Here is a 15,716-nt window from a genome sequence, read left to right as displayed (position 1 = left end):
CGTAAATCTGATTTATGTTACGCTTACATCTTTTGGTCGCTCTGAGGATCCGTAGTTAAGTCGATGAGATAAATGCGCAGTGACCGAAGTGTTTTTCTATAGTGTCGGTGCTTGGCTTTAAATTTCATCGGAACAGTTTGCAACGCAGAAATATTATTCAGAATGAGCCGAAGCTACAATGACGAGCTGCAATACCTGGATAAAATCAGTAAAAACTGCTGGCGCATAAAAAAAGGGTTTGTCCCGAACATGCAGGTAAATCGTGACTCTCATGCGTTGCCTAAACAAAATGAATGGAAGAGTGACTCAGAAATAAAAATCAGCGCTGGCATACCACACGGGCTGTGTAGTCTTGTGTAGTGTGCATTGTGCACGGAAGTGGACAGTCTTCGGGTGTTTAAAACATTGTAAAAATGCGTTTAATTTAGGGTAGCATTATCAAAATACTGTGCGTGTCGCGTACTGTAAATGAGAAGGAAGCTTCCAGACCGTCGTATTCATTTTTGACTTGGCTGTTGCCACACAGAGCAGTGCAGGAAGTATATTTAAAAATACGGGTTCATTATATTTGTAGACATCTATCTATTCGTGGAAATGCAAGTTAACTAAATACACGTGTTGTACCAGTTTGTAGAAATATGCCGCTTATTTATATACAGCAGTACCATACATGTCGACCATGATACTGTAGTGTTGGAAAACATGGAATGAGGATGGACTCGCAGTTTGCGAAGCATGCGGACTTGCGAGAGAAACACGCGTTCTTTTCTGAAAAAAGACTAACACTGGAGATAGCAGACTGCTCGTTCCAAAATGCAGATACTACTAGTGACAACTGACAAAAGCCAAAACCACATAGTCTACAGCTTCCTCGCTATGCAAGGCTGTAACAGACAATAAATAACAGCACTGTGAAGGTAAAGGTGCTCCAGCACTCTAAGGAGATTTGTAGAATGCAAACACAGGTGGGGAGAACAGATAAGATAAGGGTCCAGAGTTTTTGCTATTAGCACTAGACTTCATGCACTCAGCACTGGGTTTCATATACACCACACTGCTTACACTGCACCATGAAACAGGCAGGGTGTGGTCCCCAGGTGACTCGCGACAAACGGATGTAATGTTATTTGCAAATCTCACGCCATTTTGCAGTAATACTTCATATAGAAATGTCGAATAATGTAGAAATATGTTGACAATAGCACTCTGTAGAAATGTCGACTATAGGATCTGTAGAACAGAAATTCCGTACTCTTGCAGAATATACTACAACAAATCTGCAGATCACTGTGGCTAACTAATATACTGATATTTATTACATGGTGAAAGCATTGTAAAGCCCATAGAGGCATGGTAAATGCGTAGTATAACTATGGGGAAAACATCATACAAGTGCAGAAATAGCATGATGAGCGTTTCTCTGGGCATGCTGCAGATGAGTGAATGTGTGTGTGTGTGACCGCTCTGCTTGGTGTCTGGTCCCTGCAGGTGGAAGGGGTTTTCTATGTGAACGACCCACTGGAGAAGCTGATGTTTGAAGAGCTCAGGAACGCCTGTCGAGGGGGAGGTAAGAGGCGAGAGCAACCTGAGATTGAGAACCACTGTGCCTCTCTGTGCAGGACTGAAGTTTACAACTAGTGTGATACCATTCTGCATAAGCTTATATACTGATCTGGAATCTAGAAAGAAAAAAAAAGAAGGGAAAGAGGGGACTTGATTGAAGTCTTTAAAATCATAAATGGTCTAGATAAAGTTAACCCAGGACACGACTTCAAACTTAGCATAGAGAGAAAGAGGGCAAAATGTTATGATACTATAACTCCACATGCATGTAAAGATATCCCTGCTGTACCTGGTGATAGTTTAGGAGGAATCAGCACTCAGTGTTTGGCTGCTTCTTAACCCCTCCAGGTACACAAGGAATTGAGCGCTTGCTGTTCAAACAGTTTAAAATACATTTGAGAGTGACTTCAGTGTCATGAAGAAACTGACAATTTCGATGATCAGATCCAACCTGGCAGTACATTTTAAACCCTGTTTCGTGCACCTCCTTGCAAAAATAAGAAAGTTAGTGTTATTTAATTTGTGGGACACACATGTCTCTTGTACTTTTTAAAGAGCTAAATAACAAAGGTTGGATATTCATGAAACTGCATAATAGAGCTTGACGTGAACTAGGGAATCAAGTTTTGTTTGAAGTCTGACTTGCTATATATACAGTACACCCTTGCTGTAATGAACCTGTTGGCGTCCAGGCATTTTGTTCATTATATCGATGGGTTCGTTATAGCGAAAGGTCACAACGATACACTGTTGGAGTAAGTTAATGAGATGAGATTGTGAATAGAAGTAGAATTACATGTACCGGTTCTCATGTATGCAGTATTCTGCCTTTGCTTGATCCTATTCATTAAAGAATTAAAACGCAGAACACGAAGAAAAAATCTTGAATTGAAGCTGAACTTTTATTCAAAATCAGTCTGACACGAATCATTTCAAAATGCACCAAAACTTAATCAACATGCAAGAATCCCAAACTTCAAAATTGAACAGGATATTGGGAAGTCAGTATGGCCTAGTTGCCAATGGAGGAATACAGTTTTCTATGCTTTTATCAGTCTAGTATGTTTTATGACCATACAGTGTATGAGCAGAAGTTTACAAGTTTCTTTGCTTCATTTTCAGGGTTTGGTGGCTTTCTTCCTGCTATGAAACAGATTGGCAATGTGGCTGCATTACCTGGAATTGTTCATGTGAGTGCACTATTTGGAGCTTTGTGTTTTCAAATCATCACTTTGAGGTCTGTCCTAATGATTGAAATCACCAACATTTTACTCTATACAGACGTAATTGTAGCTACCAAGATGACTCTTACCTGCTTTACACTTCCATTGGCTACGTAGGTGTAAACTGTGCAGTTTTGAAAGAAACACATTATGTAGCTACAATTACTTCAATCCTGCAGGTATTTCCTTCCAGGTTTTACTTATTTACTGCTTTATTAACATTTAAACACAATTTAATATACAGGGTAATTGGAAAGTAAGTTTACCACATCAACGCATCATATCATTGATGTCGTAAACTTACTTTATAATCACCTGCACACAGTGGACAGATGTGTAGTTTGAGGTGTTTTGCATTTGTGGTAGTGTATATCTGCCATGCCATTTCTCATTCTGTAGATGCAATACAATGTACCCATCAAGGAGACATTTGTATTTTTTTTCTTTTTTTTCTTTCTTTTTAATCTCCTAATTCGAGCTACCCTCCAACACGGCATCTGTTGAGTTAAGGCTTTTAACAGCAGTTTACATTTTAATGCAATTCATTATTTGAATCTGGTTTAAAATGTGTCCACTTTTCTGTATTGATTGTTTACTGTGTTGTGTTTAATTTAACTCAGATTCAATTAAGAAACATGTCGCGTTAAAACTAACATTCTAGACTAAAGACTTTTTGGAGCAAATATATGAGCATCACAAGAAAACAAAACAAGAATAATCTCATTTTATTTGTGAATATTAAAACATTTTCCTACTTCCCTCTGATTTGTGAAGATGTTACTATTCAGCGCTGTATTCAAGCACACTTGAGATTGCTCATGTTGCAGTTTGAAAATGCAGTGCTCCAAAAAATGAAGGACTATAGAGTGGTATTAAGCATGTTTATACAGGCACTGTCGGTGCGCAGAATCAATGCAAGCCCTGTGATGAAGACCTGATACTTGAAATCCTTTAGTTCAGGTTTGGGGGACTGATAACGCTTAGAATATATAGAATGCCTTCTAGGGTGCTGTGTGATACAAGCTGATATCCACTCTGAGAGCTCGTAGCCTACTGGCCGTGATGACCTTCAGTGAATGAAAATCAGGTTGTGTACTATATTTATAATATATATAATTAAATGAGAATATAGCAGATCTTAATGTGACATCCTTTCTATCTGAAGTAAGCCAGGGATGGAAGTAAGACTCCTACTGCATAGCAGTTTCACCCGTTCCAGGTTTTATACTACAAGTTTGATTAGCCACTGTGTATAAGTAACAAGCTCAAGTGTGTTTCATTATTAAACTCATAGTAAAACCAGGAATGGATCAAACTGCTATGCAATTGGTAGTCTTCTTTCCATCCCTGCAAGCCATCTGAAACTACCTGAGACATTTTTGATGGCTGGATCACTCGGTATCAGGCTTTACTGTATATGCTGTGCATCCCTTGGTCCCTGCACTAGCACAGATAGCATCCTGATATACTGTGTAGTAGTAAGGGTTGGAGCGAAAGCCACAGTGAAACGAATCTCCTGCTTTCACTCCCAGAGGTCCATTGGTCTGCCGGATGTGCACTCTGGTTACGGGTTTGCTATTGGAAACATGGCTGCCTTTGACATGGACAACCCTGATGCTGTGGTCTCACCAGGTAAGAGGCTCCAACCACATTGACTTCTTCAATGAAGGTCTGCATTAAAGTCCAACTTGGTATGGATATGAAGCGTCTTGCAAGTCCTCCTTGTTGTTTTAGATTTGTTTTGCATCTGTTTTTAGTCCTTCCATTTAGGTAACTTTTTAAAAAGCCAAGTTTAAATCCCTGTTTTATTTATTAACATTTAATGACTTGTAATGTGTTTCTACGTGTTCGGTTGAGAGTTATTTTCTCTTGCACTTTGTGTGACAGGCCTGATTTTGCTTCGCTCGTGGGCCTGACAAAGCAAGGAGTTTGTGAAAAACTCTTAAATTGATTTAGAGGTAACCACAGAACACTTGGAAACATGCAGTACACCAGAGTGTAACCATTAACCTGTCCCCCTGCAACATTCGTGTTTAGGATATATTTCTTGCATCCACAGGGGATAGGTTAATGCTTACACCCTGGTGTGCTTGATGTGTTTAGAGCAGTGCTTCCCAAGCCTGGTTCTGGGGACCCCCTGTGTCTGCTGGGTTTTATTCCAACTGAGCTCTCAGTTACTTAACTAAATCCTTAATTCAACTGATAATTTGCTTAATCAGACCTTTTTTATTTGTTTTCAGCTCCTAACGTAAACAGTTACAGATTTCAAGTTAGCTGTAACATTTTATAAGTAACGTGAACTCTGACACTTAAAGGTCTAATTAAGCAAATTATTAGATTTTAGCAGACACAGGGGGTCCCTGGGACCAGGATTGGTAAGAGTTCTTTAAAATGTATTATTTTTTAAATCCCAGGATATGGTGATGAGGAAGATTTTAACAAGAATGATAAATATGTTTAGAAAACTCTGCTATTTTTATGTTCGTACCAAATTGCTCTTTAGGTGTACCAATAGTTTGTAGAGAATAGAAGTGCCCATGTGTTTTACGTGAGCACCAACACTGACGAGTGCTGTTTGTGAATATGGCAAGAAGATACATGACATCTTAGTTGTTTGCTTGTAGTGTTGCATGGTTAGCAGGTGGTCAGTTGGAGACTGCGGTAGACTCTGTGGTTACAGTGTTCTTCCTGCGCTGTGTCTGTCAGGTGGGGTGGGGTTCGATATTAACTGTGGAGTCCGACTGCTGCGCACAAACCTGGATGAAGGTGATGTCCAGCCCGTCAAGGAACAGCTCGCTCAGTCCATGTTCGACCACATTCCCGTGGGAGTGGGATCCAAGGGCGTCATCCCCATGGGAGCCAAGTAATAATTATTATTATTATTATTATTATTATTATTTTTTTTGTTATTGATATTGTTACAAAAAAAACAAACTAAATTTAAAAAACAAATGAACTGATACAAAAAAAATTCCTCCTTACATGACCTATTTTTCTAGAAAATAGTTTTGTAATATAAATAAAAAACTGTTTTTACATTGGAAATGTACAGTACTGTTCCTATTATAGAAATTAACTGGAATCACATGTTGGAAGTATACAGTTGAGTTCTAAGGCAGCCTTGTGTCTGACATCTGTGTGTGTCTCTCCAATGTCTGTATGTCTTTTAATGTGTGTGTTTCTGTATCTAATGTGTGTGTGCGTTCGTGTGATGCAGGGATCTGGAGGAAGCTCTGGAGATGGGGGTGGACTGGTCCCTGCGGGAGGGCTATGCCTGGGCAGAGGATAAGGAGCACTGCGAGGAGTACGGCAGGATGCTGCAGGCCGACCCCAGCAAGGTCTCCTCCAAGGCCAAGAAGAGGGGGCTCCCGCAGGTATGTCTCCCCAGCCTTTCAACAGACAGTGGGGAGTCTGTCTCACCTGCCTTTCACAGGGAAGGGGTACAGATCAGAAGAGGGGGCAGTCTGTCTCACCTGCCTTTCACAGGGATGGGGTACAGATCAGAGGAGGGGGCTGTCTGTCTCACCTGCCTTTCACAGGGATGGGGTACAGATCAGAGGAGGGGGCTGTACAGGTGTGTCTTGAGGAGGCATTGGAAGGTGCTGTTTTTTGTTTTTTTTTTTTTAATAAAAAAAAAACTACACACACTGACTGTTTACACGCTGTCCCGTTTGGTTTTCGGTATGAATTTGTAATCTACTGAGTTGTTGGAGCAAATTGAGTTCAATGAAAGCTGACTTAAAATACAGATGCAGAAAGGGATGCAATGCTGCTCTATATGTTTTTTGTGTGTGTCGTGTGCAGTCGTCCCCCCCCCCCCCTCCCCTCCCCCCGCAGTGTGGTTTGTGAAACATTAATGACCGTAACCCCCTGAGAAATACATGAAACAAATTTTTGAAATCCTCTTTCTTTCAATATCGCTTGTAAGCGATGGGGGATTTGAAAGTACTGTTTCTGGAACTGAAAAGAGAGGTTTTCAAGTCCAGAGATCTGTAGATTTTCAGTGCACCGTGGCAGGTAAAAGGCTGGCCTGAGCAGATCCAGGAGAGTAATCCATGTGTTTTGTGCTGCAGCTGGGGACCCTTGGCGCTGGGAATCACTATGCTGAGATCCAGGTGGTGGATGAGATTTACAATGACTATGCTGCCAAGAAGATGGGCATCGATCACAAGGGCCAGGTGTGCGTCATGATCCACAGCGGCAGCAGGGGGCTCGGGCACCAGGTGGCCACAGGTAACCCAGATCACCTCCAGTCATTGAAACAGCATTCAAAACCGTACTACTATTACTATTGTTTAATGCATCAGAGCAGAAATTATATTAGAGCAGTGGTTCTCAAACTAGGGGGCGTAGACTGTATCCTGGGGGGCGGGTGTTAGAAGGTTCAGAATGTGTTTTTTTTTTTTTTTTTTAATAATACTTCCACCAATCGGAGGGTTGCATACAGTACTTGTAGAGGTCCTGCCCTCTATCAGACTGCTATGCAGAACATGTTAAAGAAGTGCTTGAAGAGAGAAAGAATTTGTCCGCTATCAAAGCGGATATGAGTGGCAGTGATGAAGCCAGTCTGCTTGAAATCATTAAAGGTAGACTGGACATTTTTATCAATGGATTTAAAAAATCTAGAATTGATGATGTGAACAGAAACTGCCCCTGCTACTGTAGTAGGACTGTTCTTTTTATGTTAAGGCTTTTTGTGTTATTTTTAGTTTAAGGTTTAACAGCCAAAATTGTCTGTGTCAGACTTGTCTGACAAAATAGTTGAGCTGTTATTGTCAATACATTGTAGATATGACTATTACTGAAGTCACCCACTGTGCAGGTATTGCAAAGTCCATAAACAAAATGTTAAAATAAATTAGTTCTGCACTGTAAAAAAAGAGCTGATTTTGCCAGTGCTTGCTAGTCTATTAGTCAGTTTAAAATTATTTTGAAGCATTTGCATTTCAGCTTTATTGTTAGTTTTCTCACATGGCAATACTGCCCTACAATTACTACATGAGACGGTGATCTTCCACTGTGTTATGTTGTGAACCATAGCAAAACTGATGGATAGCAGACGTTTACGTAATGAAATATATTTATTTGAATGTTTTTAGTATTAAAAGCATAAATGCAAAACTGTTCTGTTGTCGCAGCAGTGGGAGTGAGGTGGGAAGCATCGCATTGTCAAATCACTTGTCAATTCTTGTGCCTTTTTATTATAAATGAGTCTTCCATTCACCGCGGGACTGTGAATTGTTCCAGAGTCATTTATTAATCCCCTACCCTTCAGTTTAACTATGTGTTTGTATTTTGTTTCATTTAAAGGTTATTTGCTATAGGGGGCACTTGAAGTACACTGTTAATACAGCTGGTTATTTGTATGTTTTTCTGTATAGCAGCATGTATGAGTTATACATTATGTAGTAGATTCAAATAAATGTATGGCCTGACAGATTTGTTTCATGGATTTTGTGGCCCTCTGCTACCTGAAAGGTGTCCGTCCCTAGTCCAGGACATCTCCCTCCTGCATAAATGATTGTCAGACCTCCCCAGGTTTGAGTTTTAGGATGGTGGTGTTAAGATCTATCACCTTGTTAATATAAATTGTGCAGTGATATTCTCAGAACTGCACGCCGTAATTTGGTGAGAATTACAGGGTGGGGTGGGGAGCTGGTTGGGAGGGGTATGTACCAAACTGCGTTTTCTGAATACAGGCTGCTGCTGATGTTGAATGGTTGTGTTGTCCAGATGCCCTGGTTGCGATGGAGAAGGCAATGAAGAGAGACAAGATCATAGTGAACGACCGGCAGCTGGCCTGTGCCCGGATCTACTCTCAGGAGGGGCAGGACTACCTGAAGGGCATGGCTGCAGCCGGGAACTACGCCTGGGTCAACCGCACCTCCATGACCTTCCTAACCAGACAAGTAGGGGACGACTCTGGGTAGACGGCTCACTTTTTTTAAGAATTTGTGGTGCACAAACAGATTATTGAGCACCACAGAAATCCAGCTGACAATCGGGTGAGGGTCATTGTTGTTGTTGGGCTAATTTAACACTCCAAAGTGAAACAAGTGAAGAAACCGCTCCAGTTTGTGCTGAAATCTCCAGAAGGGCTGCTGATTTTAATATTAATGCAGGGTTTGAAACTCACACTCGTCTGTCTGTAGGTTGGCTATTGGTTGTTCATGCAGCTATAAAGGAAGGAACAATATATTTAACAAGGGTTGCTCAAATTCCTGGCTATGAAATAATTTAAATAATATACTGGGTTGATGGTAGTTCAGAAACCCAGAACTGAGTGAATGAACTGCAAAACTGTGGTGTAAGGATTCCTTAAACTACTGCACAACTAACAAAAAATGAAAAAATGAGAAATATGCAACTTCTAAAAATTCTAATTGTTAATTTGATCATGAACAAGTATGCCAGCAGCATACATCCCACTCCACGGTTGTAAATTCAAGATCCGAGCTACTGGTTTGTAAATCCAGGACTGGGTGCAGGGCTGGCGTGAATTTCTAACCCTGTAATGTGTCCCGTTGTGTGTCTCAGGCCTTCGCCAAAGTGTTCACCACGACCCCTGATGACCTGGACATGCATGTGATCTACGACGTGTCCCACAACATCGCCAAGGTGGAGGAGCACGTGGTCGACGGGAAGCAGCGCACTCTTCTGATCCACAGGAAGGGGTCCACGAGGGCCTTCCCCCCACACCACCCCCTCATCGCCGTCGACTACCAGGTACTTGTATCCAGGGGCACAAAATCCCTCCGGTTGAATGCCCCCTTGGTTTTCCCTTTTAATGTTTAAGGGTGTTGCAGAAAGTAGCCCACACATGTAAGTCCATACCCTAGATAAAGTTATCCTTAAGGGTAATACTTAATATTAAGTGGTCAATTTCAGTGAACTAACTGTAACGTAATAGCTGGGGCTGATGGTGTGGTTCATACGGAAGACGGTTCTACTGACAAATGGGTTGAATTCTGACAGGTGAAATGTGTTGGGTGGTTTCAAACTGGTGTTGACATTCATCCCTATCGCACCACCACTAGCAGTTCAGTATAACTGGCAGGCTGTCTGCTTCAGTGAGCACCAGGTATGAATGACAGTAGGGGGTGTTCGTTCTCGTGTTATTTTTTAAACCTATGATACTTTTATGAGGAAAGGAGGCCATTCGGCCTATCTAAGCTCGTCCGGTCCTGAGTAGTTGATTGATCTTAAAACTGTGATTACTGCCCCAATAACATGACTAGGTAACCCATTCCATACCCTCGCCACTCTCTGTGTGAAGAAGTGTCTCCTACCCTCTGTCCTGTCTATCTCCACTTACTTTCCAACTGGGTCCTCTGGTCTGGGTTTCTGTACTGTGCTTTAAGTATTTGGTACTATTTCAGCTCAAGAATTTAAAGACTTCAGTCTTCTTTGTCCGAGGCTGAAGATATTCAGCAGCTCATTCCTTTAAGCCTTATGATTAGTCTGGTTGTAACCAGTCAGAAAAGCCGATAAGATGCTCTCCATCACTTATTTTATAAATTACTGCAACATGCATTTGTGTAGAAACAGTACTGTAAGTGTGCAGCATTTCATTGAATATGAGAAAGTGTGAAGAAATATTGAATATGAAAGGTGTACATTAAGGAGAACACCACCTATTTATGACAACGCATAAGAAAATGTTTAAACATTTAACACTTGGCTAATGTTTAAAATGTAAACTAAATGCTAGTCAGTGTGCTAGGATGTAGGTACAAAAGTGTGAGGAGAAGCTCTCGTTGTGACTGCCTTGGACAAATTAAGCACCAAATACAAATAGAATGATTTAGTAGTCATTTTTAATGACTGTTATGCAATCCCCAGTTCTGCCCTGTGCCGTGTGTGACCTCTTGTGTGTTGCTCTCTCAGCTGATTGGCTGGCTGGCCGGCCGTCCTGCCTGTGTCTGATCTCTTGTGTGTTCCCTCAGCTGACCGGGCAGCCTGTCCTGATTGGAGGCACCATGGGGACGTGCAGCTACGTTCTGACCGGTACCGAGCAGGGCATGACCGAGACCTTTGGAACCACCTGCCACGGAGCTGTACGTGTTTATTATCCTGTTAGAAAATGAGAAGTTGTTTGCGATGTAAAATGACAAGAAACTATGGGGTTACCTGGGATTAGCCCTAAAAATAAGTGGGTGGTGCTGTAAAATGCTAACAATACTATACTGTATAAGAAATTCCAGTGATGGGTTAGTCAGAACTCCAGTGCATCTTGTCTTGTGTACAAATTCAGTTTAGTTCCTGGGTCCCATTGTTGTGATCGTTACCGTGTGTGTCAGTGAGTGGTCTCCAGGAATGTTTTGATGTGTCTCTGTTGTGTTTTCAGGGGCGAGCGATGTCCCGTTCAAAATCGCGACGTAACCTGGATTTCCAGGATGTTTTGGACAGTCTTGCAGACCAGGGTATTGCGATCCGTGTCGCCTCCCCCAAACTGGTTATGGAAGAGGTAACGTCCTGAACTGAGGAATCCACTCAGTCTACTGGGGGGAGCATGAGATGAACAGCACCCACAAAACTGTATCCCCAAACACACTGAAGCTATATGCTTTTCCTTTTCAGATGTAGGGATGTATGCACCCTTATAAAAGTTTACCACACTATTTTTGCAGTTTTCCCATAGTTTACCCTGGTTTGCCTTGTTTATTAATATGCTTTGCCATACCTGCTATTCTTTACAATACTTGCCTTTGCTACGGGAAGTATGTACAGTATAGGGATTGTTTGGTACACTTGAGGCCAGTAGACAAATGCTTACCATCCTTCATCAGTCTTTTAACACCGTAAATAATAATAAAAAAAAAACACGAATCTTGGTAACACTTTAGTTTAGGGATCCGTTATAAGTGAGTAAACAATTTATAAACATGTTAGTTATGGTATTGACAATTTTATAGAATATGATTTTTCGTAAGACTATTATACACATTTTTTTTGTGCTATTGTGTATAATCGGTTATAATGGATAGACTTTTTGACTTTCTTTCTATGTCTTTATTTTATGTGTCTAACCAGTTGTTTTTGCAATAGTTATTAATTTACTTTTGCTATTGTATTGTAAACGCTTAAAATAAATGTAGTGTTCCTTTTAATCTTAAGCCATGTAAGTTTTGCAATATAAAGTGTCTTGTATGTGTATGCAGGCTTAATAGTCACAGTGTTATGCAGGATTTGACAGTGGCCTTGAGCTCATGTGTCTTCTATCTGTGTGCTTTACGGTTTCAGAGCAAAACACTTCGATACTGGCATCAGATTCAGGACACGGCTGTGCGAGGTTTAAACTTTAATTTATTTTTCTCACAGGCTCCGGAATCCTACAAAAATGTAACCGATGTTGTGAACACTTGCCATGACGCAGGGATCAGCAAAAAAGCAATCAAACTGCGGCCTATTGCAGTCATCAAGGGTTGAGAGAGTCGCGGACGGAATGTCACCAGTGGCCTTTTGGAACAGCTCCTGCAAAGACTTTCTGCTTTGAAACGCTTCAGTTTGGAAGTTACTCGGAGCTTGTGTGGACCTGATGGATTGAATCCAGCTACAGCACTTACTTGAGTTTCACTGCAAGGAGTATATTAAAATCGGCTTTGACCACCATTCACAAGTTTAAAAATGACTGAAAATTAACGCTGAAGGAAAGTAAATTAGATTCAGTTGTGTGGTGTGTTTTTTTTTTTTTTTTTTTTTTTTTTTGGTCTCCCAACTGAATTTAGAATGAATTATTAGTATTCCTCTTGGAAAATTGAATTGAATGAAGTAGGCTAATTTCTGTTACTTTTTTTGTTTTGTTTAGGAATATTCTTGAAATCAGCAGGTGCCAGGAGTTTGAACAATCAGGCCCGTTTAAATCTGCTCTGAACTGATCCCCCTGGAATAAGTCTCACCTGCATCTGTAGGGTGACTGTTAGGAGTTGCTCATGCAGCTATAAGGGAAGGAACATGTTTAAAGCTTTGCTCTATCTCCTGGCTACTGAATCATTTCAATAATATACTTAATAGATGGGAGTTCTGAAACCCAGGACTGGGTGCAGGGCTAGTGTGAGTTTCTAACCCTGGAATACTTTTATTTTTAAAAGCAGAGTTGTGTGATTTACCTGCTGGTTTTGTTTTACTAAGGCTACACTACGTATACTGTACTTTGTGATGAATAAAGCCCTGAATGAATGAACTGCAAAAGTGTTGTAATGATTCCTTAAGCTACTGCACAACTAACAAAATGCATAACTTCAGTTAATTTGATAATAAACATGTCTGTAACATATAACCCACACCACAGCTATCAGTATGATGATAAAGTAGAGGACCACGACAGATACCAACAGTATGTATAGAATGAGAAATGGCAATCAATAGCTTCATGAACATTTCAGAAGTGGTATTTAGGCCCTACTGTGAGTAGGTAGCAAATTAGGTGTTGACATCAAGGTACATGATATTAAAAATGACTGATCAAAGCAAGTGGAAAAAGTTACTGTATTGTCAAGATGCATTCAAGTTTGATCACAGGTTTTTTTAGAGCTGGAAAGATGTGTGTGAGACACACTCAGATTACGTTAATATCCGTTTTTCATCTGTGTATTTTGATTTAATGACTTGTATTATTATTTATTTCTTAGCAGACGCCCTTATCCAGGGTGACTTACAATTATTACGATATCACATTATTTTTACATACAATTACCCATTTATACACTTGGGTTTTTACTGGAGCAATCTAGGTAAAATACCTTGCTCAAGGGTACAGCAGCAGTGTCCCCACCTGGGAATGAACCTACAACCCTCCAGTCAAGAGACCAGAGCCCCAACCACTACTCCACACTGCTGCCCCATATATGTTTTTAAGTGTTCGTGGGTACCTCAAATCAAGTTGAGTGTACTTTCTGTTGCACGCTTTGCCTGAAAAAGCTAAGCGTGCGTGAGAAGTACACAACTTGGTTGCTGCTTTCGTAAAAGTGGTCAAACGACTGAAGAAGTTCTGTATTTCTAAAAAAAAATGTTTGCAATTTTGGTCTCAAGAACAGCAGGGTATTTATTTAGGGAGATAATGATTCAGACACATACAGCGTATATTCCGAGGCTGTATGTTGAGAACGAATCTTGGTGATATTAACATGAGCGCCACACTGCAAAGAGAGTTTATGACAAGCCAAACTTAGCGCTACCCATGGCAGGTTCACCGAATGGGAATTTCACACATCACAGCGGCACATCGAGGAGGCCAAACCAAAGCAGAGAGTGTGCAGTGGGGTATATGTGTGGAATTGCATTTCAGTAATCGAGTTACCCAAGGGTTAGAGTCCAGGGAAGAAATCCGGTCTGCAATGCTTCATTTCAGAAGTTCCTCAATATAGTACACTGATAGCGAGTTTGTTTAATCGCACTGCAGGGTGACTGGATGATGCTGAGGAGAGGTCCTGGGTTCAATGGGCCGATGATACAGTAATTAATGGAAGTAGAGGAACTGCAGTGGTTCAGTTAAAGCAGTTACTTCCAATTGCGTCTCTGTGGGTATATCTTAATACAACTGATCCCTTTATCCCAGCTTGTTTATGTACATGTGAACCGTTCAGCTCTGTTTAATACATATGAACTACTGAATGGGGAATTTCTCACTCCATGTCTCTCTTAAAACACATGGTTTTGGATCTAAAGACAGGATGCAAGACACAAGAGTACTGGCCAAGCTAGCCCACGTTTTCAACTTTCAATGTATTTATTTTTTTATTAAAAAGGAAGTCAACAGTATTATTATTATTTTTTTTATAAACAAACAATACAACCTCTAACAGCTTCAACCTTCAGAAAAATAGTTAATTTGCAGTTCATGCTTTTAGTCCCTTAAATGTTCTTACTAAAAAAAAAAAAATAAGATAAACAGGAAAAAGTAAAACTGTTTTTAGAGAAAAAAAAAAAAAAAAAAATCGGTATTTCAAGAATCCAGTTCCTTGCTTCAGATATCAACAACAAACATGTATCAATCTATATACAGGGTGTGTTTACAGAGTAGTGCGTGCACAGTGTTGCAACATAGACTGAAAGGCTGTCCTGCATAAGATTTGTGGAAGAGGTTTTCGTATTTGCATGTTTAAAATCAACTGAGCAGCAATGAGCGTGATCAAGGACTCAAGTGGTAGCTGCTAGCACGCACACAACACTACTACCAGTGGACTCAGCAAAGCTGAATGCCCTCACTTTATTTTTAAGGGGGTAGTAAAATGTGTTCTTATTCTTCATTAACATAACCACTTTTGTTATTTTCTAGATCAGGGATTCTAATTCCAATTGTGGGAATTAAAGTTGGGAAAACAAGCAATCTGCAGTCACAGTAATAAGGAACTGATGTTTTGCTATTGATGTTTGATAATCTAAAGAACACCTTGCCATTACCCCTTTAAGGGAACTGTCAGGTTGGAGACAGAATTAATTCAGCGAGTTGCAAAGCTAACTGTGGTTTGATCTTAATCTGAACAGGACCCATTTCAGATCACTTTAACCCATTAAGTGCCGCTGTCCTCACTTGAGGACATGCTACTTTGTAATTTTTTGTAAGTGTTGAGCTTCATAGCCAGCGAGAAACTTTCTGATTAACTCCTCTGCCCTCAAAATAGGACGCAGCGATTTGTATCCAAAACGAAGGATTTACATTTTTTTCTGTGAGGAAATATTGATTTAGAATGCATCAAATGACATAAACACAGCGTGTGTTCTGAACTCTTGATGGCAGATGGAAATATGGCCCAAGTAGTGGGGAAAACTTGAAGTAATATACAATTGTGAATCAGCTCAGCTTACTGTGACTAAAAAACCCTTCGAATAACTGATGGCCAATTAAAATATTATTTTCCTAGAACTTCAGCCCTTTGATTAATTTATTGGTATTCAGCAAGAACGTTAATTGAGAGTTTGAACGTTAAC

General features: G+C 40.5%; 1 protein-coding gene across 1 annotated transcript; it reads left to right on the top strand.

Moving 5' to 3' along the window:
- The first annotated feature begins 50 nt into the window (after positions 1–50).
- On the top strand, positions 51–12,977 carry LOC117414977 (RNA-splicing ligase RtcB homolog). Its single transcript, XM_034024865.3, has 12 exons — positions 51–255; positions 1,489–1,567; positions 2,686–2,753; positions 4,319–4,418; positions 5,493–5,649; positions 6,004–6,160; positions 6,860–7,019; positions 8,520–8,695; positions 9,324–9,512; positions 10,733–10,843; positions 11,134–11,253; positions 12,108–12,977. The coding sequence occupies exons 1-12, from the start codon at positions 163–165 to the stop codon at positions 12,213–12,215; spliced, it is 1,518 nt and encodes a 505-aa protein (XP_033880756.1). The 5' UTR covers positions 51–162; the 3' UTR covers positions 12,216–12,977.
- Positions 12,978–15,716: the final 2,739 nt, after the last annotated feature.

Source organism: Acipenser ruthenus, chromosome 7 (assembly GCF_902713425.1).
Source record: "Acipenser ruthenus chromosome 7, fAciRut3.2 maternal haplotype, whole genome shotgun sequence".
Classification (NCBI taxonomy): Eukaryota; Metazoa; Chordata; class Actinopteri; order Acipenseriformes; family Acipenseridae; genus Acipenser; species Acipenser ruthenus.
This window is presented reverse-complemented; position numbering and strand designations above follow the sequence as displayed.

What these genes read in the sequence shown, in the direction of transcription:
- LOC117414977 (XM_034024865.3), top strand. Translation starts at nt 163, where the DNA reads ATGAGCCGAAGCTACAATGACGAGCTGCAATACCTGGATAAAATCAGT. An exon ending in CATTACCTGGAATTGTTCAT is followed by an intron (nt 2,754 to 4,318) that starts GTGAGTGCACTA and finishes TTTCACTCCCAG; the next exon opens with AGGTCCATTGGTCTGCCGGA. An exon ending in TCATCGCCGTCGACTACCAG is followed by an intron (nt 9,513 to 10,732) that starts GTACTTGTATCC and finishes GTGTTCCCTCAG; the next exon opens with CTGACCGGGCAGCCTGTCCT.